The following is a 24,613-nucleotide window of genomic DNA, read 5'->3' as shown; positions in this document are numbered from 1 at the left end:
TGGTTAGCCACTAAAAAATTTCCCAAGTCAGGTAGCACAGCTGGGGTGATCTTGTATCGCCCCGTTTGTTAATATATGCTACCACTGTCCTGTTGTCGGTCTTGATTTAAACAGACCGGCCCACTGCGTCTGCTTGGAAGTGGTGTAAGGCGTTGACTGCAGCCTAAAGCTCTAGAACATTGATATGTAGGGACCGAATGTTGTCGTCCCAAATTCCTGCAGCTTGTCGAGGGGGAGGGGAGGCTCCCCAGCCCTCGTTGGAAGCGTCAGTGGAGATTATAGCATGAGGATCCCCTCTGGGGAAACTCTGTCTGCACCGAATGTTCTGTTCCAATGGCCACCACCGAAAGTGTGGCTGAATGACTTCGTCGATCGAGATCACTAGAGAGATTGGATCTGTCTTGGGTCTGTCATGTGCCAGAAGATGCATTTGCAAAGGACGCATCCTCAGTCTGCACCAGGGGACCAGTAAGCACTAAGCTGGCCATGATCCCTAGAAGTTTCAGCCAAGCTTGCGCTGGAGCGACTTGAAAAAGTCTGACGAAAAGTTTGACGCACTTCCGCAGGCTGGTAACGCGTTCCCCTGTGGGGACGGCTATGCCCCTGCGTAGATCAATCTCTGTTCCCAGAAAAGTGATTTCGTGGGACAGGATTAGTTTGGACTTCTTCTTGTTGAAGATGAAGCCTAGCCTCGTTGTCAAGGTATAAGTATCTCTCAAATTTTGAGCAGTTTCGTCTTTTGATTTTCCCACTATCAGCCAGTCGTCGAGATCCATAAAAATCATTATGTTTTCTCGACGAAGACATGATGCAACTGCCCGCACAACCCTGGTAAACACTCTTGACGAGGTCGATAGCCCAAAGGGAAGGGTAGTGAACTCATAAGTGCGCCCCTGATACCGGAAACGTAGGAATCAGGAGTGCTCTTGGAAGATGGGGACATGTAGGTATGCATCTTTTAGGTCTAATAACGTTCCCCACGCTGGTGTGGGTAACGACTCTAGAACTACATGGAGAGTTTCCATTTGGAAACGCTTGGGTCTGACAAACTTGTTGAGCGGTTTTAGCCAGCCTCCTTCTTTTGTGTTAGAAAGAAGGAGGACAGGAAGCCTGTGAACTGTTCCATTGGTGGTACCAAGCGGACTGCTCTCTTCTCGATAAGGGATGATATCTCTTGTTCGAGAGCTAATCGTTTGTCTGTGTTTGTCGCAACCAGTGTTTCGTGAACACATATTTCCGACGGAGGGGTGCTTGTAGATTCTAGTTGATAGCCGTGGCTGACTATAGAAAGCACCCATGCGTCGCAGGTGATCTCTCTCCAGGGCCCTACAAAATTTCTGAGACGACCCCCAACAGGCCCGAGTGTGGGGGTCAGCTTCGTGGAGGAGTCACTGCCACCATCCGAGGCGGGGGGGCCGATGGCCCACCGCCACATCCCCGGCCGCTAGTTTGTACATTCTGACGCGCAGGGGCAGAGGAGGGGCGTGGAGCTGAAACCATTGCACCAGCTGATGCCTTGGCCGTCTGTTGGCGAAAGGGCTTGAATGGTTTCTTAGGGGAAGGGCGAAATGAGGGAGCACCTCTCGTTGCCTTCTTCCCAGAGAACTTGGGCTCGTTAGTAGCTGAAGGCTTCTTCAAGCTCAGTTTGTCCGCTGTTTTGATTCGTTTGGCTTCAACTCCCAGAATATCCTGGAATTTGCCTCCGAAAAGGTCTTTGCCCATAAGAGGAAGGTCTTTTAACTTCTTCTTAGCGCCTTCGTGCGGTATGTAAGTGCCTCTCTCAAGTTAGTCCTTCGTGATTTGGCGGACAAGATAGAGATTCTCGTAAACTGATCTAGAGAAAAACGGAGTATTTCGTCCAGATATCGAAAGGCTGCTGCTAACATATCGGCTGGAATTTGTGAATCTTCCTCACATGTGAGACGATATATTCAGATAAAGTAAAAAGGCGCTTGTTTGTGAGCCAAATCTAGCTGCCTCATGGAATTTCTTCATTGTATCCTCCATCTTTGCTCTAGTCTTATCGACAAATATTGACTTGGTCGGGGATTTGCCGCTATCTCCAGTCAATTTGTCCTTGGCCGTATCTGGAATAACAGGAACCGTAAAGAAATCGTCTCGGTCCTTTTCTGGAAACTGGAAATAGGCTGCCGACCTTTTTTTGAAAGCAGTCCATTTCTTTGAATCGGCGATCTGTTGGATGCGATTGGCGCATAAACGATCCCCCGGCATAGCTGGGAAAGGTGGATCATAGCTGCGAAAAATGTCCAGGGTCAGTGGCCTCTTCATCCCCAGAACACCCATCTTGTGAGTGAGTGGAAGGGGGGTGAGGACTATCGACATCTATGTCAGGAACATCTTGAACAGAAGTGCCCAAATTTATAGATGGGTGTAAAGAAATTCCCACCTGTGATCTCGGGGGCGCCCAATCACGGCCCGGAGTAGGTGGATTATCGGAGCTGACACTAATGGCAACTCCAGGATCTGGGGGCCCAGTGTGTTCCCTTCTCATCCCGCCCGAATTCGGCAGGATTACGCCCGGATCTGGCTGAATTAAGCCCGGATCCGGCTGAATTAAGCCCGGATCCGGCCGGACCACACCCGGATCCGGCAGGATTAGACCCGGATCTGGGTCCGGAGATGTGGCCACCGGGAGTGACCTCCCAGTCACCGCTAGGGCCGATCTCCATTGTTGTTGTTTAGTGAGGGCTGCCAGCGAAAGATTGATGTCCTGGAAAGCTTTTAAAAAGATTTCCGTGGATACACCTTTGTATTTCTTTTTAACTTACGGGGGGGATCCCCTGAAGAAGACGGCGCTGTCTTGTGTTTCCTTTTCTTACTTGGGTGACTTGATTCACTTGACTGTGAAAACTCCGATAATATCCTGGGAATTCCGGAGCATCGATCAAAGAATGACGTCGACCGCGAGTCCTGCCCATTCCGCACGGGTGGAAGCAGGATGCTCGGAGTGCGATGAACGCGCAGACGGGGCCGGTGAGGATTGAATCCTTTTACCGCTCCATGACTGATCGTCCCCGAGGGTTGCTGGAGCCAGCAGACCAGGGGGACGAGGCGAAAAACTCCGATGGAACCACGGGAAATCGACGTTGGGTTGCTAGCGACTAGGGTCCCTTTTTGGGTCTTACCCTTGGGACCACTGATGGTCTTTGATGCGGCCTTTTTAACCGTGGAACCCTTACAGCTGGTCACCTGGGGGGAGTTTTATCCCTGGTGCCATCACGGTGTTCCATACCGTAGGACGTACGTCTGATGACGGCCAAAACGTGTAACATGGGATGACCGTTACAGACTATGGCGATGTCCTTGCGTGGGACTCACTGCTATCTCGTATTTCGTACTATCGCACAACCAAGATAAATGCAGTTGAGAACGGCCGGGGGGGGAAGGGACAATCGTTGGTCGATATACCCCACGAAAATTCTCTTTACACGCCAGGCAAGACGGCCGAGGGAAGGGAACGGTCAGTGGCCGATATACCCACGAATATCTCACCGCTATCTCGTTTATTGCCGCACTACTGGGATAGCTTAAGACGGTCGAGGGGTAGGGAACGACATCTGTCGATAAACCCAACGAAACGTCCTCTCCTAGCTCACTAGCTCCCCGAGCTAGTTGAAACGGTCAGGGGGGAAGGGAACGACCTCTGTCGATATACCCCCACTGAACGTGTCTCGCTAGGCCCTAGCTCACCGCGAGCTTAGGGGGAAACGAACAGAGAACAGCCGAAACCGCTGTATTCCTCGGAACATTTCGCTAGTCCCCTGAACGGCCGAAAGTCTGACTTCTGGAACAGGGGCCCCATGTGTGGGGTGACTAGCAGACCTTGTGGAGAATAACCGCACTTCTCTCCGGGGATACGATGCACTGTCTCCCCTAAGGCCTTAACGGATTCGTCCGTCTATGGACTCATAAATTAAATGCACTGCTTTTTTTTTTTTTTCAAAATTAATAATTATGAAATTATTATTTTTGACAGAGAAATATTATTATTAGATAACTGTAAAACAGAAATAATAATAATAACTCAGGAAAGCCGACTCGGCTATAAAGGGATTGCACTTGATCCCAAAGGGAGAACCCACGATGCCTACCCGTCACTGGGTTAGCCCCGCGGTGCCGACCTGGCCCATCGCACGTGGTGTCAGACAAAGGCTAAAAAACCTGCTACGCCACGTGAAAGAAAAACGAAAGCAAAATGACTCCAAAATCACTCCAAATGAGAACCACTTAACTCAAACCAAACTCTACAGATTCTACACAACTCACTTGGTTGATAAATTCTATAAAACAGAAACTCTTAAAGCGAAAATCGTACAAAAGGCGAGAGCAAAAATGTTTGCTTCTGCACGATGCCGTCGCTAGAAAAAAAGAGGAAGTATAATGGCGGATTCATGACGTAGCATAATGGGTAGGCCCCGAGAGGACGCTCGTCGGTTGATTAAATCTTTTAGCATTTGAGCCTGTCGGCTGAATAAATATGCATATGTAGCAGCTATTTGGGTAAGTGAATTATAAGTAGACTACATGTTTCCAAATGCACTAGGGTATACATTGAATGACACAAAATAATGTTCACACCTGGATTCATTGTGATGAAGATTCCACAAGACCAGACCAGGTTGATCTCTCTGCCTTCAAAGACAAATCTGGAGTGCCCCGCAGCCAGTGCAGACAGGATGGACAGAATCTGCTGGGCCACTACTGACAGTACCTCAATGTTGATACGATTGAACTCATCAAAGCAACCCCATGCACCAGTCTGGAAATCATAAAGTGTTGTTGCAGTTACATAGTTAGTTACATAACCAAATCAAAATTAAGATTTTTGGTGTACCTGTGTAACCCATTAGAAACAGTACCGCCCAAAACCATCCTGCCTATTACTCCCTGTGGATAACAATAATAATAATGGTAAAACAATCTTATATAACGCAAAACATAACAGAAACAAAACTCGATGCACTTTACAGTTGGACATGAAGGGAAAAAAATTACCCTTGGAACCAGACTGTAACCACTCCAGAAATTACAAATATAACCACTCCAGAAATGTAACCACTCTTACAAATTAAATCACTAATAGTTTTATAAAGTTTTGTAAAGCTAATACAGCTCTGAAATTTTTATCAAAGACAACTGCGTTTCCAAAATGCTGATAAAATCAGATTGAAAGTGGAGTTTACATGTATTACAATTAAGCAAAGAGGGGGAGTGTTTTACTTGTTTAACCCTTTAGTCACAGCAGCGCCAGAAACTGCCAGGCTGCATATTACTCACTGTGCACTGAAAAAGCCCTAGCTCTCTATGGTTTTATTGATTCTTTAGTGAATAAACATATTGAAATACTAGAGCAGAATGTGCTTCACGAATCACTAATATCAGCCAGTTTGAATCAAACTGTAAAGGGCTCACTCATGATTCATCATGCCAGGACACGTGCACTATGAAGGAGATCGCATAGCAAAAGAAGGTCTAAGCGATTTTCCCCGAAGTTTTTCCCCAGAAAAAGAATTAAGCTGACCACTAAGTGACTTTTGCAGTAAATTGCAGCAGGTTTGATGATTTCGTCTGACCATTACCTCATCTTTACACTAAGTTTCAAAAGAAATAAATTGGTGATCTCGCCAGGGTTGTAATTAAGATCATGCGGCTGAAATCAATTTTAATGATATGCTGGAAACAATAATTTTGCATATTTCCAAACAAATAAATTGATCTCATCAATAAGTGCAATTTCATTTCATTGAGAAGTAGGGGACTTGATTAAAAGCTATGAAGGTAAGAAAGAAAAATAACTATTTGGGGGGGGGGGGGAAATCTGATTCCCAGGGGACTTGAACCCATGACATGTTGGGATAAAGTTTGCAGTTAGGCCCATTAAACGCTAGGCTACCGCTGCGCGTCAAAGTTAAATGAAAATAAAAAATCTTATGACGTGTCAACACACAGCCATTATTGTTGGTTTCGTGGTGTTGTGAAATTGATGATCCCCAACTGGTTCCAAAGCCATTGAAAATGAAAATGACCACCAATTGATTGAACACTTGAGTGACCACTGACTCAAATCTGTTAGAAGCTTGTAATTGGAGTGTGGGTCAAGGATGTAATTGGCCAAAAATGGTTCAAATCAGATGAAGAATGTTGGCAAAAGTTCACTCTACATGTTTCAGTAAAATGACCCCAACTGACCAATAGGTGACCATAGGCCAAAATCTGTGTACAACCTATATGAGGCTTGGTCCAGAGATGTAACTGCCCAAGTTTGACATTAATTGGACGAACACTGCACATGGGAGAATTAAGCTTTTTTGTAACTTTTGAGAAAATAACACCTACTGACAATTAGGTGACCATTGGCCAAGTTCTGTAACAACCTACATGAGGGTTGGTCCAGAGATGTAACTGACCAAGTTTGACGTTAAATGGATCAAGACTGTGTAAGAAGCATTTTGTAATTTTGTAGAAAATGACCACTAGTGACCACTAGGTGACCTTTGACCCCACATGCTGGTCACCTAAGGGTGCAACAGTAACTTTTTGAGGAATTCTCACACAAAGAAGATGATCCCTATTTTTCCCAAAGTGGAAAAGTAGCCATCTTGAAAAAGGATCCCTCCACAACATGGCAAAATAGTGCCACTTTCAAGCCCAATTGCATCCAAAATGCTCTGAATTGAAAGCCCCAAGTCCGGGTCAGAGTTTCATTGCCATATCTCTTCAATTCCCCAATGTTCATGATGTTATGACTCTCGGAACTCTCTAATACAGAATATTTTGAGGGTATAACTTTTATTCATGAGCTTGGCGGATGGGTTTAGGCCTATTTACAGGTGTGCACCATTTAGGCAGGACTCCGGTCAAGGAAGATACTGTCCAAATTTGGCTGAATCAACCATAAAATACATTCACATTTGTTTTGGTAAATAATAAGTATTCAGGCACAGCATATAGTGACATGCATGTCATGTGTTGTTTAGTTCAATCATGACTTAGAGTAAAAGAAATACGCAAAATTGTACACTTCTTAAAGTATGTAACCATGCACAAAATTCAATCATTGTTAAATTGATATGTGACTTCTAGTTTTACAACATCATTGACTTTTGTTGCCTTTGACAAATGTCTTGCTACATGCAGGTTCGTAATGTTATTAGTCCTCTAACTTGGGGGGGGGGGGGAATTGCCTTCAGAGGGTGTCCCTTAAAGAGACAATGATACAATTCCCTCTCACATGAATGCATTTCTGAAAATTTTCACAAGTGGTTTACAGTATATTTTGCCAATGTTTGACAATAAATTGCTGACATTTAGGTGATATCTGATAACACTATTAGGCTTAATGTTTGTACCAGGTTTCCTGTACAATTCTTAATTTTAGCATCCAACAATCATCTAACTTTATAATTGCAATAATTACAATGCATAGTAATATGCACATCTTGGGATCAGGTTTCATGTTCCCACCATATTTCAATTTTTTTAATTATAAATAAGGCATTTGTTCAATTACAAATATCTTATTATTATATAACTATTTGGTTCAAATATACATAAGGAATGCTCTTATTCACATTTGAAACATGACTGCTTTTTCAGTTATTATTCAACCACACATTTAATGTTTCTGATGACACAAATTACATTAAGGCTATTTAATGCCTAATATTGAAATATCTGCTTAATTATTGCGTTAAAAAAAATTGATGAGATTTAGAAATTGAAACACATAAATCAACTAATACTTAATATTTTTGGTTGATAGCAAAAAAGAAATGACATTTTAAAGATGCATTTCAGTGCTATTTACAAGTTTAAAAAAATATAGATTCTATTTCTAATTGCTATTTTTCTAGCGATACAAAAGTTATTCATTTTGAATGAGGCATTGACTCCCCAAAAGGGTCCATGTTTAGTTATTGAATGATATCTTTACAATTTGGAATAATTGCCTGCCAGACAATAATTCGTTCTCGAGGGGTAGGCTGGTTCCAACCCCACAATCAGTACTGATAATGTACTGACTGGGAGCCAGTCTGCTCGCAAAGCAGATCTGTTTGTGCCCAAAACAAAATCCTTTTCTTCAGTGGTTTGCAGATGTCCAAAAAGGAAAAAAGAAGATATGTTGTTGTAATAAGTTGAACATTTATTAATAGAACCCCCTGTCAACACTGTAGTTAATCTTTCTTCCTCATCAATATCTGACGCAGAGCACAAACTTCTCTCCAAGGGTCTCAATTTTTGTCCCGCTCCCCGTTCTGTGAACCAGGTTCAGCTCAGCCAAGATCTCACGGAATACTACCGTAGAATCCGTCTGCGTGAGTTTTTCCTGGACAGTGAACCGTGTGAGCCAGAGCCTTTTCGAGTCAAGAGTTCATGGGTACCCCCAAGAATCGTGTGCCAGCCATAGAGACATACGTTCAAGTTATAAATTCCCAAGTCACTAACCCGGACAACTTCCCCCACAGGACTCATGATAATCTCCCCAGAGAGGAGCGCCTGGCTCTTAACTCCTTGCGCTCTCGCACCGACATCATCATCAAGCCAGCAGATAAAGGTTCAGCTGTGGTCATCATGGATCGTCAGCAGTACATTGATGAGGCCCACCGTCAGTTGGATAATCGCACTAACTATACCCGCCTTGACTCTGACCCCACAGGCACTTTCTGTCGAGATATACAACAGGTACTTGACGATATGCGATCACGTGACCATTTGTCAAGAAAGCTCACAAATTTCTTTCTCCTGTGATTGTAGGACTGCCAGATTTTACCTTCTACCCAAGATTCACAAGGCTGGCAACCCCGGTAGACCCATCATCTCCGGTAATGGCTCACCCACGGAACGCATCTCCCTGTTCATTGACAGTTTTCTCAAACCCCTTGTCCCACAGATTTCGTCATACATTCACGACACCCCAGACTTCCTACGCAAGCTTGAAGGAATCAAGGACCATGCAGATTCCCAGCACGGCCATCATTGGGACTTTCGACGTCTCATCTCTGTACACCAACATCCCACATGAGGAGGGTGTTCGTGCTTGCTCCTTGGCTCTGGCCAAGGCAGGACACACGACTCCTCCCATCAGTGATGTTGGCACCCTCATGAGACTTATACTAACGAAGAACAATTTTTCCTTCCTTGGTGAACACTATCTACAGGTACACGGCACTGCAATGGGCACTCGCATGGCCCCATCCATGGCTTGCCTCTTCATGGGTGACCTCGAAGAACGCATTCTTGCCTCGGCCCCATGTCGCCCTTGGATCTGGTGGAGATATATTGATGATGTTTTTTTCATCTGGACCAGCGATGAGGACAGTCTCTTGACCTTCACTAACCACATCATTCCTTCCACAGAACCATCAAATTCACATCGGAGTTCTCGGCTCACCAAACCCACTTTCTGGATGTCACCGTCCGCAAGCAAGGCAACTCACTAACCACTGACCTGTATTCCAAACCCACAGACACCCACCAGTACCTCCACTCCTCCAGCTGTCACCCCGGGCACTGCAAAACTGGCATAGCGTTTAGCCAGGCACTCAGACTCAGAAGAATTTGTTCTAATGATTCCGATTTCTCCCGCCATACACAGATACTGAGAACAACTTGGTGGCCAGGGGTCACAGCTCTCGCCAAGTTCATCGTGCCATTGCCAGAGCTAAAGCTATCCCCAGAAATCTAGCTCTCACGGGAAAGGCCCCTGATGCCATGGCCAAACCCATGATTCCCTTGGTTACCACGTTTCACCCCAATCTCCCTCCCCTTCGCAAAATCACTAATGACAATCATCATATCCTCCATACTTCAGATCGCCTTGCCCGCGCCATCCCCAACGGCCCCACATTGGCTTACAGGCGTCCTCGAAATCTACGGGACTTGATTGTTCGAGCTGAGGTCCCATCCTTAGATGCATCCCCTCCCACCCAGCATGGTACTTTCAAGTGCAGTTCCAGATGTGTTGTCTGCCAGATTCATATCCAGGAGTCTGACTCCTTTTCTGGCCTCTCTTCTGTCACTACCCACAGAACCATTGGTAACATCACTTGTAACACCCCTAATGTCATATATCTCATTTCTTGCAGGGTCTGTGGAGTGCAGTATGTAGGTGAGACTAAGAATACGCTCAAGAAGCGTTTCTATGCCCACCGGTCAACGGTCAACACCAAGAAACTAGACACCCCTGTTGGTCATCACTTCAACCTGCCTAACCACTCCATTTCTGATATGATTTTGCAGGGCATTGAATCTCTTGGCCATCGCAAGGACTCAGTTCGCCTCAGCAGAGAGAAAGTGTGGATGAATCGTCTTCGGACTATTCAACCACATGGTCTCAACATCCAACTTGGAAATGATTAATCTTTTTCTTCCTCCATTGTCTTCTGTTACAGATAATCCATCTGGTCTTCATTGTTTGTGTTTACCCATCTTCCCCCATCTTTCATCCCTTTCCACCTCCATACTGTCCCCCCCCCCCCCCCCCCCCCCCCCCCCCGCATAATCCCCTTCACTCCCACACTCTTTTGTCCGTTCCCACTCCCTGTGACCTTTGATCCTTCCCCTTTCTGGTCCCTCCCCTGTTCATACCAGACCCCTTGTGGTTTGCCATCTCCCTTTGTTTCTTTGTTCTCTCATCCACCCTCCCCTGCATCTTTCCACACCCTTTCCACCTAATCCTCCTTTTGTGTTTCTTCTTTCATCCCTGCATGTTTGTGTGCACCCCCATGTTAATGTATGTACCTCTGTCATTTCTGTTTTAGCCTCTGAAGAAGAACTTGCTAAGTTCGCAACGTCAGGCCACATTAATTTTTAGATTTATATATTTCAGGTCCACCCAGTCAGTAAGCAGTTTGCAGCAGTCTTACTTTTTTCATTTATTAATAGACACAAAATAATGTTTGAAGAGCAAGGGCAACGCAACTTTACATTGTATAAACCTACGTCAAAACACTTGTAATTCACAGAAACTACATCCTCAGCACTGATTATTTCATACCAATTAAACCACTTCATCTTGATTATATTATTTATAATACAAATTTTGCATAATTTGGGTAACTTTTGACAGACTTGTAGAGTTCATACATAATGGGGCATTAACATACTGTTTAACTGTTTCAGTATTGTGCAGAACCAAACTTTTCGGAGATTTGAAGTAAAATAAGAACATTTTGACATACATCAATGTATCACGCTGGTCAATGGCAAATTAATAAGTTCGCCTGTCTGAAATTACAGTCTATTTGGGTCAGCCTGAGTCGCTCCAGATACATTTGTTTTTGTTCAACATGACTCTGAGCACAGGTGCTACAGAATGATTAAGTGTGAAAGTCAAAGTATATTCTTACCTGAGCCAATCCACTAAACATTCTTCCCATGGACTTATAATCCAGACCTTCGGAGCAATTAACCACAATCACATAGTTGCCTAGGGCCTTGCCTAAATCCTTGGTGGTTTCTGTTTTGCCAGTACCAGCAGGGCCCTTTGGGATCCACCACGGTGGAGATGAAGAGCAGTGGTCAGAGTGATGTAGCATCTGCAAAGAAAATATCATAGTCAAAATCTTGAATTAAGACAACCTTATAATGACATTCAATAAAGGAAAATAGGAAGAAAAAAATTGGGAGTCTGTTGGATCATATAAACAACATGTGACAATGTTTTTATAAACAAAATATGCGACCATCCATAATTCTATACATGTTTCAGACCATTTATTTGTTGAGGAGGTTCATGTTACTTATGTGCATTAACATGTATCAGTGTGAAAAGTTAATCCACAGTAATGCAACATACATGATCTGATGGCACTATGATTGACGGTCCACTTTACCATTCAGCAGCAGACCCGTTACCATAGCACCTTGTTACTTCTCTCTTATGGTTCAAGATTTCCTTGGAGGTATGCATAGTTGCATAAAATAAACACTCTTTACAATTGAACAACAAACTTATGTCTTCTGTAATGAAATGTTGTATGTCTCTCCCATGAAATCTGGTCCCTTTTACACTTTGGTTGGTTGAACTTTCACAATCTTCACTTAGGCATGCGCAATACCACCAGTGAGTCTGCAATAAAAATTAAAATATACCAAAATGCGGGACACGGCAGGTATTAACCATTTATGCCAATTAGGCACCCTTCCCATAAGAATTTCAGGTGTAACCCCTTTTAAATTCTTCTCTAGGGCTATAAGAATCTTTCTGCCAAGTTTGGTGTTTTGGACCAGTCGGTCATGATTCCGACCATATGCCACCTGACTAAAAGCATCTTCTGGTATACCAACATGCTTGCAATCACAACCAGCCATCTGAAATCTTGACCACCCTTCAACACCAACAAGTATAAAAGGCAAAATATAACTGCCAGTACCAGTAGAAAACAAGAACAGATGTATATTGAAAAGAAAAACAACTATGCATTAATTAACTTCTATGAAAATGTATTGTACTGTTTGTTTATTGTTAATAAAATTGTCTTGCAGGTGGGCAGTTCCAAGCCAAAGCAGAATGACTATTGTTGCAGCTGCGCACACTCTGTCGCGAGAGGGCGCGCTTCATTTTATGCAAGCGCATGAGGGCGTGTGTTTTGCTAGAAACTTGTCAGAAGGCTTAATAATTTCCAGGGTGCAAAAAAGGTTCATTTTCACACTCTGAGTCAGAGATACTTGGTGGGGTAAGTGATCATTCATTCTTACCATTATTGCTTCGGGGGGTGTGACTTTGGTGGTGTAGATGGATTTAGGGGGAATATTGGGACCTTTGAAAGGGGATTACCACCCGGTTTATGTAAATGTAATGTACACCGCTGTATACATATTATGGGGATACTGACTCAGTGTTTACTGCGTGGGCTCATCAGTTTATTTAGTTATTATGCCCTTTCACCATAAGTGAGGGTGCTTCATAAGTTGGGTTAGCAGATTATAATGACTATTATATGACCATGTGCATATTATTCCATTTCCTCTATTGCTTTTCTCTCTTAGCTCATTCAACGAAGGGAGGGACAAAAGGGAGGGAAACTTGCCCACATCAGTATTTGGCTACCTGTTTATTCTTGTGATTACCAAGGACAACTTGCCATCCACGTGCTGGGCCACTTGATTAATAAGGACTGCATGGTTGAAATCAATCAACCCTTTGTTAACTAGTTCACAGAATCACCTACCAATTTAAATATTCGTCACCATTTTATCTCCATTTGCTTGCACCGGTTAATTGTGATGGTCTACAAGTGTTGACAGTTGCCTAATTGTATAAGTGTATTTCTCCAGTGAAAACCTTGGGTAATTGAACTTGAGGAGAAAAAACAGCAATTTTTGAGCCACCGAATAAAGTTGCAATAACACTCTACATCAACTATCAAAATTTCAAATGCAATTTCTGTCCATTCTATTCATTTATAAGTAATGGTGAGGAGTACCTATACTTTGTGAATGGGAGTTGATATCATCTGGATTCCATCATTTTAACTATTTTGCTTTGGCATTTTAATAAAGTTTAGTAGAGGTAGACATCTACTGAACTAGACTTGAAATTAAGTCGAGAATTGGCTAGGTTTTGTTTGCGTGCTGCGCACTGTGCTGCGATATAGACAGATACTGCATTATCTGCATAACGTCCCATGGTTCACTTGCAACATACATAAGGATATAGCACATACATGACTGTACATGCGGGGATGGTTTGTGCATTCTCGACCCCAATATGTGTGTATGTCAATTACAATTACAATCTTGAATAACATAATCTTGGCTTAGTAGGCCTACACAATTTATGGGACTTCTACATTTGGATGCAGCAGTCCAATAAGCCATTTGCGAGTCTATGCCCTTTGGGATTTACATTTGAAAAACATCTGGTACCGGTACACTGACTTGCTCAGATCGAATGCTCAGCACATTTTAAATTTGAATTCTTCAGACCAAGACTGTTGCTAATCACATGATTCGGGGCAAGCTCTTGCACAGTTACATAAGAGCACCAATACATTGCTCACAATGGGTGAGAATGGCACAAAGACACCATACCATGCCGGAGCTGGGGATTGCTAGCATAAGGCTTGCCCCGAATCACGTGATATAGTAACAGTCTCTTTGGTCGGGAGAATGCAAAGTTAAAACGTGTAAAGCATTGGATTAAGTCAGCGTTCCAGATTTTATTCAAATTTAACTCGCAAATGGCTTATTGGTTCAAAATCACGAGAATATGAATATATGTTATACCTTACAAACCTGTTTACTGCATGGTGGATTTGGAGAATGGAGCACTCTCATTTATAGAGGGATTAAAAGCTTATTCCTGGCCAATTAGTTTTCCATCACGATTTTTGTTTATTTGGAAGATAAATATTTGACATGTTATTGTGCTTTCGTGTATTCCCTTTCCCGTAACGATGACAATGATGAGAATCAGTGGAGCGGCTAGTCAAGAATTGTCAGGAAGAATAAGATGCTGTTCCCTTCCCGTAATGATGACAGTGATGAAATCAGTGGAACAGCTAGTCAAGAATTGTCCAGAAGAATTAGAGCCAGAACGGCGGCGTCTACGCTTATGATGGCGATGGCACCTATACCCCGAAATGTATGAATCTTGGCAACTGTGGCATTCAGGAACACACATATCAGAGATGGTGGGATCCGGGTCATCCAGATTTGGTGCCTTGGGCCAAGTTGCACACCGACTAACGCTAAACAAGTGAGTGTTTAAGTGAACAACCTAAAACATAAAAATCTCGCGTCCTGAAATCTTAAGATTTCAGGATGTGAGAAAGGACAGTTCAATTAATATATGTTTAAAAGATATAGATAATGATGTTGTTAAAGAACACCACAGTAATACACCATGGCAACATGTCCTTAACTGTTATGATGTTAATGAAACATGGTCCGTGTGCACTCCGTTTATGAGTATTATTAACTTCCATACCCCCAAAAACTGAATGTAATTAGGGTGCCTTTTTTCCTTGGTTTGATTGGGAAGTTCTTCAACTGATGCGACAGCATAATCGAGTACACAAAATCGCAAAATACCCAAGCTTGCTAATCCATTGGGATTCTTTAAAAAAGCTGCACATAACAATAACTAACAAAATCTTCTCCAAGAGAAGTGAATACTTTACATCAGCCATAGAAAAAAAAAAAGCATTTCACCTGTGCTACCAAAAAAGCTAAAGGTAAGAAACAGAAAACTTCTCCAAATTTTATCCTTTCCCCAAATTATGACCCCACCAACAATGCTGACACATTAAACGAACACTTTTCTACAATTAGAAAACATATGGCAGGTAACAGCCTTTTCACATGAGCTTGTTAAAGATGACAACAGTTATGTCTTTATTCCTGATTTTCTCAATGAAGAATGCCTGTCAACGAAAAATTTTACTTTGAATTTTACTTTGCTTAACTTTACTTAATAATTTCTAATTATGTAAGGGTTCTTACCTGCCACATAATTGGAATTATATGAGGCTGAGGAGGAGAGACTCACTCTGTATTATTGTCCCTGGTAATATGGTTTGCACCACCCTTTTGAAGAAAATGGATCATTCCTTCATTCATAAAAATGAAAATTAGCCCTAGCACGCTGGGTATAAAGCCCCCAAGAAACCATTGAAGCATGTCTTTGTTTCCTGTGGTACAGTTTAGCACACACGTATTTTACACTATGTCTTCAATTTCACTTCTTCACTTAGTCAATCGTAGCTACAACCAGTTCTGTTTTTCTACATTTATTGCTTTGATATGTCGACCAAGAAAGGGAAAGTCAACGACAAGCAGGCTAAAGATGTGCCTGGTTCAGCCTTGAGATCGTCGTCTATGGCCTCGGGACTGTCTGCTGCCTCGTCGACCTCGCCTAGGGTTGAACGAGTGCGTAAGTCACAGGCCCCAGCCTCGCCTTGGGCTGGTGGTCTACGTGCAGAAGAATTGGGAAGCAGGCCGCCTTGCCCAATTTCTGCCACTGACAGGAGAGCGTGACAAATGAGCCTGGACTGACCTCGCCTTGGGTTGTCCCTCACAATCAGCCAGGGCCGTCTTCTTCCCCGTACAACAATGGAATTTCCCGCCTACAGCCAGCAATGCTACCGCTAGCGGGCAGAAGTCATTCAATATGGCGTCGCCCATGGCCCCGCCATATTGGTCATTTCCGTGGTATAACTCTGCACAACATTGGCCTCCAACGCTACCCAACAGAAATATCATCAACATCAGGGAAATCCTTCAACCCCTGGACAGCTCTCGCTTCCTACGCCAGCGAGTCTGAACATTTGGGGCGGTAATTTGGGCCCTGGTACGGGCGCGAATTTGAACTCCATGAGTGTCGGACCGGCACTATCGGAGATCAGTGGTGACGCCGAAGCTTAATCGGAATCTCTCATCCTAGTGGATTTCGTAACCCACATTGCAAGGAATCAGGTATTCCAGTGACGGTTAAAGTTCTTTCCTGGTGGGAAGACCTGCGTTCGAACAAATCGGGACATGAAGAGTTCAAAGAAGAGACTCGATCCAATCAAGTACCAGTCGATCAGGAACCACATTTCAAGGCTCCAGAATTACTAAGTCAGGTAAAGACATCCTTCAAGGAAGTTTGATCGTCTTTAGTTACTCAAGATGACAAGCTTAAAGTCTCTCATAATCATCTGCTGAATGCAGCTTTGCCTCTGACCCATCTTTTTGATGCTTTGGTGGACCCATCCTGCCCGGGAACAGTTGATGCCAATGTGGTTAAAGATCATGTCACCTCTGCATTGATACTGCTTGGGTCTGCAAGCCAGAGTCTAGCTCTTTCAAGACAACATGCTTTTGATGAGCTACTTGACAGAAGATTTGAAAGCCTCAAACAAAATTCACCATCGATGAGCCATCTCTCTGGTAGAAACTTAATCAAGGACATAGAGGATGCCGAAAAAGCAAATAAACTGGCAGCCAAAGTCACTAAGATTGCAACATCTACTTCAGGGCCATAGAAGGGGAATAGGTTTTCTCCTTATTATTCTTCGGTAAACAGGAGACTTCGGGCAACAACTCCTTTTAAGGGCGATCATAAGGCTATACTACCAAGCCAAAGTATGCAGCCCATAAATCTGCATCCTCAAGCCGTGGCAAATTCAGATCAGAGGGAGGTTCGTTTGATCAGAAATCAAAAAAGTGAAACATGTTCATGTATTCCTTTCAAGACAAGTCGTCTTCAATATTTTGTTTGTAACTGGCAATCCCTAACAAGAGACAGTTGGATGCTTCAGTCAGTTGTTGGTCATAAAATATTTTTTTTAGAAGTTCCGTTTCAATTACAGCACAGAATACCTGTAACAGAAATGAATTCTCAATCTCAAGTAGAGATCGTTCAGAAGGAAGTTCAAAAACTTTTGATTAAAGGGGCAGTCACCATGGAAGAACCGGTGATTGGTCAGTTTATTTTGGTCCCCAAAAAGTCGGGAGAGCTGCTCCGCCCAGTGATAAGTCTTCGTTCCTTGAATAAGTTTGTTAAATATCAACACTTCAAGATGGAAGAAATTAAATTAGTAAAAGATTTACTAATACCAGGTGATTTTCTAGGTTCCATTGATGTCAAAGACGCTTATTTTATGATAAAGATGAAATTTCAACTGTCGATCGATCTGTTTGCATCACGGCTCAACAGATAGGTTCCAAGATTCGTATCGTGGCACCCAGATCCACAAGCATGGCAAGTGGACGCATTCACCATCAACTGGTGCAACATGGCAGGATATCTGTTTCCTCCTTTCAGTCTGCTCTCAAGATGTCGTCAGAAAATTAAAGTAGAAGCGACAGTTCTGTTCATCGCACCATTTGGAAAACACAACAGTGGTATCCACTAATATTAAAACTGATAGTAAAAACATCATTACTGTTACCACAGCGCCCAGATCTCCTTCAATTATGTCACAATCTTTCACAACATCCCATGCACAAGGCGATGTGGCTGGCCGCCTGGGTGCTATCAAGAAATCACTCGCAGCAAGAGGACTTTCGCAGAAGGTTTCCTCAGTTATCATGTCATCATGGAGAAAAGGAACAAGTGCTCAATTTGACTCGGCATGGAATCGCTGGAGTCGCTGGTGTCATCAAGGACACTTGGATCCAGTTCAAGCACCTTTAGCAGAAGTGTTGGAGATTCTCCATACATTGTTAGAAGATGGGCTACAATATAGGACAATTTGCCACTGTCACCATGAACTGACACTTATGCGTGAGTTAGTGCGCAGCACGCGTGCGTATTTACAGAACCGGGATATTTTGGGTTTCACAAAAACTTTTAGAGCGCACCCTGTACTTGAAAGCTTATGTGCCGCGTGCTGGGCGACCTGCTGAAGGAGGGCATAGTAGCCAAGATCGCAGATGACCTGTATTGTGGTGGCAACACTCATGACGAACTGTTACATAATTGGAGCAGGTCCTGCACACCCTGTACAAATGCGATCTTCGCCTCTCTGCCAAAAAGACCGTCATCTGCCCAAAGACGACCACCATACTCGAATGGGTTTGGTCACTGGGAACACTTCGTGCAAGTCCTCATCGCGTCGCGACCCTTGCATCATGCTCCATCCCTGAGAAAGTCGCAGGCTTGCGTTCTTTCATCGGGGCATACAAAGTCCTTGCCAGCGTCCTTCCCAAAAGTGCCTCCATCTTCTCGCCCCTAGTCAGCGTCGTGGCTGGACGTCAGTCAGTTGATCGCCTTCAATGGACTGACGACACTCGCACCGCCTTCTACAATGCTCAGGCTTTCCTCTCTAAAGCTTGTACAGTCACTTTACCTCGCCCAGATGACCAGTTATGGATCGTCACAGACGGAGCTGTCAAGAATCATGGCATTGGTGCAACCATATATGTCACACGCCATGGTACGCTGCTCCTTGCCGGCTTTTTCAGTGCCAAACTCCGTGGGCAATTGCTGCTGCCACTAAGCACTTCAGCCCATACATCATTCAGTCTACACACAAAACATCCATCCTCACTGACAGCAAACCCTGTGTTCAAGCTTTTGAGAAGTTATGCCGTGGGGAATTTTCCTCCAGCCCCCGAGTATCTACATTTCTGTCGACTGTCAGCCGCTTTCAAGCCACAGTCTGCCATCTCGCAGGGTCAGCGAATATCCCATCAGACTTTGCCAGTCGAAATGCCCCAGAGTGCACTGACTCTGCTTGCCAAATCTGCTCGTTCGTGAAGCATACAGAGGACTCCGTCGTTCCGCGCATCTCTACACAGGACATTGTCACTGGCAAGGTGAAGCTGCCATTTACCAGTCGATCAGCCTGGGCAAACTTGCAGGCAGAGTGCCCAGATTTGCGCCGTACGCATGCCCATCTTCTGCAAGGCACTCGTCCCTCCAAAAAGGTCACCAATGCCAAAGATGTAAAACGGTACCGCAACGTCGCCACCATCGCTAAAGATGGGCTCCTGATTGTTCGCAGAGATGAGCCACTTGCTCCCACACGGGAGTGCATTGTAGTCCCACGACAGGTCTTGGATGGCCTCCTCACTGCCCTCATATCCAGCTCAACCATACATCATGCCACCAACTCAAGTGCGTTGTCCATCGCTACTTCTACGCCCTCGACATGGACAAGTCCATTGAGAAAATCTCAAATAGTTGCCTCCAATGCCCTGCTCTCAGCAATGCCCCCACTACCGTAAAGCCTCAAACCACCGAAGACCCACCAGATGCTGTTGGAATATCCTTCGCGGCTGACGTTATCAAACGAAGTCGTCAGCTCATTCTTGTTGTACGTGAGAGTGTCACATCTTTTACAGCCACATGCTTCATAGAGGATGAACGACACACCGCCCTTCGGGAAGCACTTATTACCCTTTGTGTTGAGTTAAGCCCACTTGACGGACCCCCAGCTGTGATCCGAACTGACCCAGCACCAGGCTTCAAGTCCCTTGTGACTGATGAGCTCCTGCAGTAGCACAGGTTGACCATAGAAATTGGCCACATCAAGAATATCAACAAGAATCCAGTCGCTGAAAAAGCTGTACGAGAGCTGGAAGACGAGCTCTTGCGCCAAGATCCCATGGGTGGCGCCGTATCACCGCTGACTCTTGCATTAGCCACAGCTTGCCTAAATTCCCGCATATGCTCCGAGGTCTTTCCGCTCGCGAGATGTGGCATCAACGGGATCAGTTCACAAACAACCAGATTCCCATCACCGACCGGCAGTTGATTTTTGACCAGCACGACCTTTGCAACGCTAATCATCCCCACAGTAAAAAGGCGAAGACACCATCAGGCAGAATTGCATCTGACACTGTTGTCGCCATTGGGGACTTCAGTGTATCTCCATGGTGACCGCAACAAAACAAAAGGACGAAACTGCTACCTTGTGACAGCAGTTGATGGGTTTTGGTTCAGTGTCCGTAAATTCATCGGGAACCAACTCCGGAGCACATCCTACCATGTTAAACGCTCAGAGTGTTTCAAGGTACCTTCCCACTCTGATATCGATTCACCTTTTCCATCAGAACGGCCCGATCTTCATGACAGTGCTGATGAAGCAGACGCTGACATAGCACCAGCTCCACCCACACCACCTGCCATACCAATCATACTCTCGACACCTGCTAAGCAAGCTACTGGATCCACCTCTCTGGTAGCTGAGCATGCACCACAAGTAGCAGAGGTACCTATTCACGTGTCGCCTACTCCACAGCCCACGATTCCTACAAACAGCCCTGGAGACATTAACATCTCTTGCCCCCGCTCGCCCGCAAGACGCTCATCCCGCCTACGCAAACCACCCGCATACATGTACCTTGATGACTACTTGACTGATTATTGACACTGATCCATGACTGTGTGAACACTGTGTGTTTAGGACAAGATATATAATGCCTTCCTATGGAGTGGCACATTTGGGGCAGAATAATCCTCAGGGCTGGAGGGCAGTCTACCCCTATGAAGGCCCATTTTTTTCTTCTTTATGTAGCATTAGATTCCATTTTGTTATTATATGTTTAGCTTTGTTTCTTGTTTTGATTGAGCGCAGCAACATAAAGCCATATTTTTCGTTCTCCTGATATATTTTACTGTAAGAGGGACTCATCGTTTCAGCTCTTTGCCTTGTTTCAAAAGAGAAAAAAAAGAGGTCACGCCAGTAGTAGTGATTACGCCCTCTTGCGTTCGTGACCTTCGACCTTTTGTCTTGGTTCTATCATTTATCACTCAATGTGTGTTCTCGCCTTTGTTCATTAAAGTCTCCCATTATATCCGATAAGTCGATTACAGTTGCAGTTATTGTGTGTGTTGGATTGAACTCTTGTCCTTACTGGCAATGATCCATTTTCTTCAAAGGGTGGTGCAAACCGTATTACCGGGGACAATAATACAGAGTGAGTCTCGACGACGAGGATGAAATATAATATGTATTCGTATGCAGGGCCCTAATAGAAACCAGTTTTTAACTGTTGGGGTATCCCATGTGTAAAGAAATGTAATAAATAAATACAAATAATGCCAAAAGTAATTTGTGACTGCAGAAATCATACATTAATTGAAAGCTGATGTACCAGCCTTTAAGATGGACCACTTTAACATTGCTCAAATTCATCACTTTCACATAAGGCCAAAAACAAAAAGTCTCTGGTTTCTGATATGCCCTCGTGTCGCCGTAGCGATGCATGTCGGCAAAATTTGAAAGTTTTTTTTTAATGTATGATGATGTCTCAAAACCGCCAAACTCGCTGGTTTGACTGGAACCCTGCTCCTGCACAATTTTAACGTGATTTTAGAGGGGTTACGATTGAGTATAAGCTTTATGTGGCCTCTCTGGGCTCCCATATATTTTGCACTAGATTTAGTCGGGCACCATTTGCACACGGTATTGTAATTTTGTTATTGTGCGTCTGGAAGCCAGAGTGACGGAGCGATGATCATGTATCTGGAACCTTTATACCCTTTTTAATTAGCGCAATATGTAAGGGAGCAGACTAATGACCAGCCTAGCAGCTCATGCAAGATGTCGATGTCGCTGTATGGTCTGACGTTACAGGTTTTTTCCTGTTTTTTGTCTTGACTATCGAAATTTCCCGAAGAATGTTCATGTCGGTCGAGATCGTAAAAGTGGGTGCAGGCTTCTCAAGCCTCATGGCCTTACTGAGGTCACCTCTGAAGTATATTTTTGAGAGTTTTAAGGGGATCGAAGTGTCATCAGCCGGCATTTGAGGGGACAAAAATGGGGAAAAAAAAAAACCTGTGTTGCCGCACCACTTTTTGGGCAAGCTTCATACCAGAAACCGGAGACCTTTTTTTGTTAAGCCTTATCAATTATTTCTGGATTAACTTTTGTTTGATACATCCTGGATTTGCATACATTTAAAAATACAAAAAAAAGTGTATGTCTAAATTTGACAAATGTGGAAATGTATGAGAGGGTACATGTAAGACAGTCACAATCGACTCATTACTATGTGTGTCGGTAGAAAGGGTTTGTTGGGTCAGTCTCTTGGGAAAAAACGCATTGAACAGCGTCCCCCATTGGAAGATGGGGTCCAGCCCCCCCCCCCCCCCCCCCCCCCCCCCCCCCCCCCCCCCACTATTTGATTTAACAGAGGGCGGTTGTCCGGTGAAAAAAAACAGCCTGTCTACCTTTCAGCACAGATGAAATTTGTGGGCGCCCCTCCATGTAACCTCAAGCCCCCCACCCCCACATTCCCCCCTAGGATGAGAGCCCTGGCTACGCCGCTGCTTATATGTAACAAGCATTGTGGCGTGTTTAGCATGTGTTTCGCCACACCTGTACAACCAAGTCATTTTCTGTATAGGCTCCTTCCGTCAACATAGATAGTTCAGATGATGTACAGACGCATGGATTATGGATTGTGGATTTATCATATACCCCCATGGCCGACACAGGTTGTACCCTGCAAGTATGCTGCGGTGAGTGTTTGTTTATAACTTGGAAAACACAACGTGCACAATACCCATAAACCTAATAAAAATGACTTTAAAATAATTCTTCAAATAGACAATCGTACTCGTTTCAATCTGATCAACGCAAAATTCATTTTTGCCATCTATCGCTGCTTTCTGCTGTCGAGCATTCGGAAATCCAATTACTTTTTGTATCGATCGGATTAACTTCGTAACAATACTAGTGCGCTGACTTGGCACGCGCCCTCTCCCGTCTATTGTTGGGGGATTATATAACACCACAGCTGTTCGTTCACAGGGACTAACGTATGAAACTCATATTCGGGCTAAGATCCAAATGTACCATAAAATATATATTTTTCCATACCTTATGCAATCTTTCCCACAGAATAGGTCAAACTGTACCCGGTCCCTTACCCACACTTATTCCCTATTCATCTCATCCATACAATAGGGCAAACTGTGCCAAAAATTCCCACATCCCTTAATTAATATTTATATCTACATATTTCCATATTTACATATTTATGTGACCTTTACATATTTCTATGCCCAAGGTCAAATTGTGTCAGACAGACTACTTAAACTACTGAGAACAATAATTATTGTCCGACATGTTCAGAGTGTTGATTCCGAATTCCGAACCCACACCTTACTTAAGATTCGTCGTTCTGAATCCACACTTTGTGACCAGTGTTACAGATTCGTAGTTCCGAATCCACACTTTTAACAATAGTGTGACGTCATAGCAATGGTTTAAGTTGTCTTAAATGCAAGGAGTAACTTGTACTTACCTGTCTGTCAGAGGAGTAATGACCAACCGGCCAGAGTTCCCAAGGTACTCGTAACCATACTGAAACTGCGTGTTGGTTTGGCGGACCACACAATCTTCAATCTCTTTATCCCAGTAAACCCTTAGCTGACTCAGCCACTCAAATGCTGTCACATCACTAACACCAGACTTGGTTAGCTTTTCAATGACATCACGTGCATGCACTTCGATAGTTACCAAGGCAACTACCTTGGCTCTCATCATCTTGGTAAGGTTACCTCGAACCAGCTCAGAAAACTTGTTCAACATTGATATCTGCGAAAGAAATTAATATAATGTGACAAGTCAATGTATGACTACCCAATGTGTAATTGTAAATACTTAAATGAATTTCTCCTTGAATTATTTATTAAAAGTACATCTACAGGGCGTCTTGAAAAAAATGGTGCATGTAAACCCCTCCATTTTTGCTAATCTACAACCAAAATTTTCTGCGGATGTTTACACCATCTTCAAGGTAATAGATTTAGCTTGAGAATACTGTTCATTTCATTGAGATTGCTTTAGTAAATCCAAAGATATGTTTGAATAACGGCAAAGCCAAGAAACCCATTTTGTGCCACTTTCTGTGAAGCAGTTAAAATCAGTATAGTCCTACTATGCAATATTTATTTATATTTAATTGAACTCTTTCATTGAAGTTTTAAAGAAGTGAACCTGTCTGTACTATTAAATTGTTTCAACATAAGAACAAACCCTATATTGTCGTGTGAATGGAATGTTTGTCTTACACCCATGGGGATAATCTTATCAAAAGAGCCATACTGGCATTGTCTGATCTTTGAAGCACTCGCTTCCTAAAAGTGGCACAGAATGTTTTTTAAGCTGTTTCGGTGTACACACCGAAACAGCTCTTGTTTTCGTTG

The 24,613-nt window shown here is 43.8% G+C and overlaps 1 protein-coding gene across 2 annotated transcripts in view; it reads right to left on the bottom strand.

Annotated features, from left to right (window-relative positions):
• The window catches only part of LOC119728258 (dynein heavy chain 2, axonemal-like), a 160,116-nt gene extending 136,272 nt beyond the window's left edge, over window positions 1-23,844 (bottom strand). For both annotated transcript variants that reach the window (XM_038200414.1, XM_038200415.1), the window contains exons 1-3: window positions 23,710-23,844; window positions 11,370-11,558; window positions 4,600-4,780 (exon numbers count right to left, since the gene is read on the bottom strand). In XM_038200414.1, the coding sequence (XP_038056342.1) occupies window positions 4,600-4,780; window positions 11,370-11,558 (370 nt within the window). In that variant the 5' untranslated portion in view covers window positions 23,710-23,844. The remainder of the gene's footprint in view (window positions 1-4,599; window positions 4,781-11,369; window positions 11,559-23,709) is intronic.
• Window positions 23,845-24,613: the final 769 nt, after the last annotated feature.

This window comes from Patiria miniata, unplaced genomic scaffold (assembly GCF_015706575.1).
Source record: "Patiria miniata isolate m_02_andy unplaced genomic scaffold, ASM1570657v1 HiC_scaffold_20, whole genome shotgun sequence".
Classification (NCBI taxonomy): Eukaryota; Metazoa; Echinodermata; class Asteroidea; order Valvatida; family Asterinidae; genus Patiria; species Patiria miniata.
Note: the sequence above shows the minus strand (reverse complement) of the source record. Positions and strands in the feature narration are given on the sequence as shown.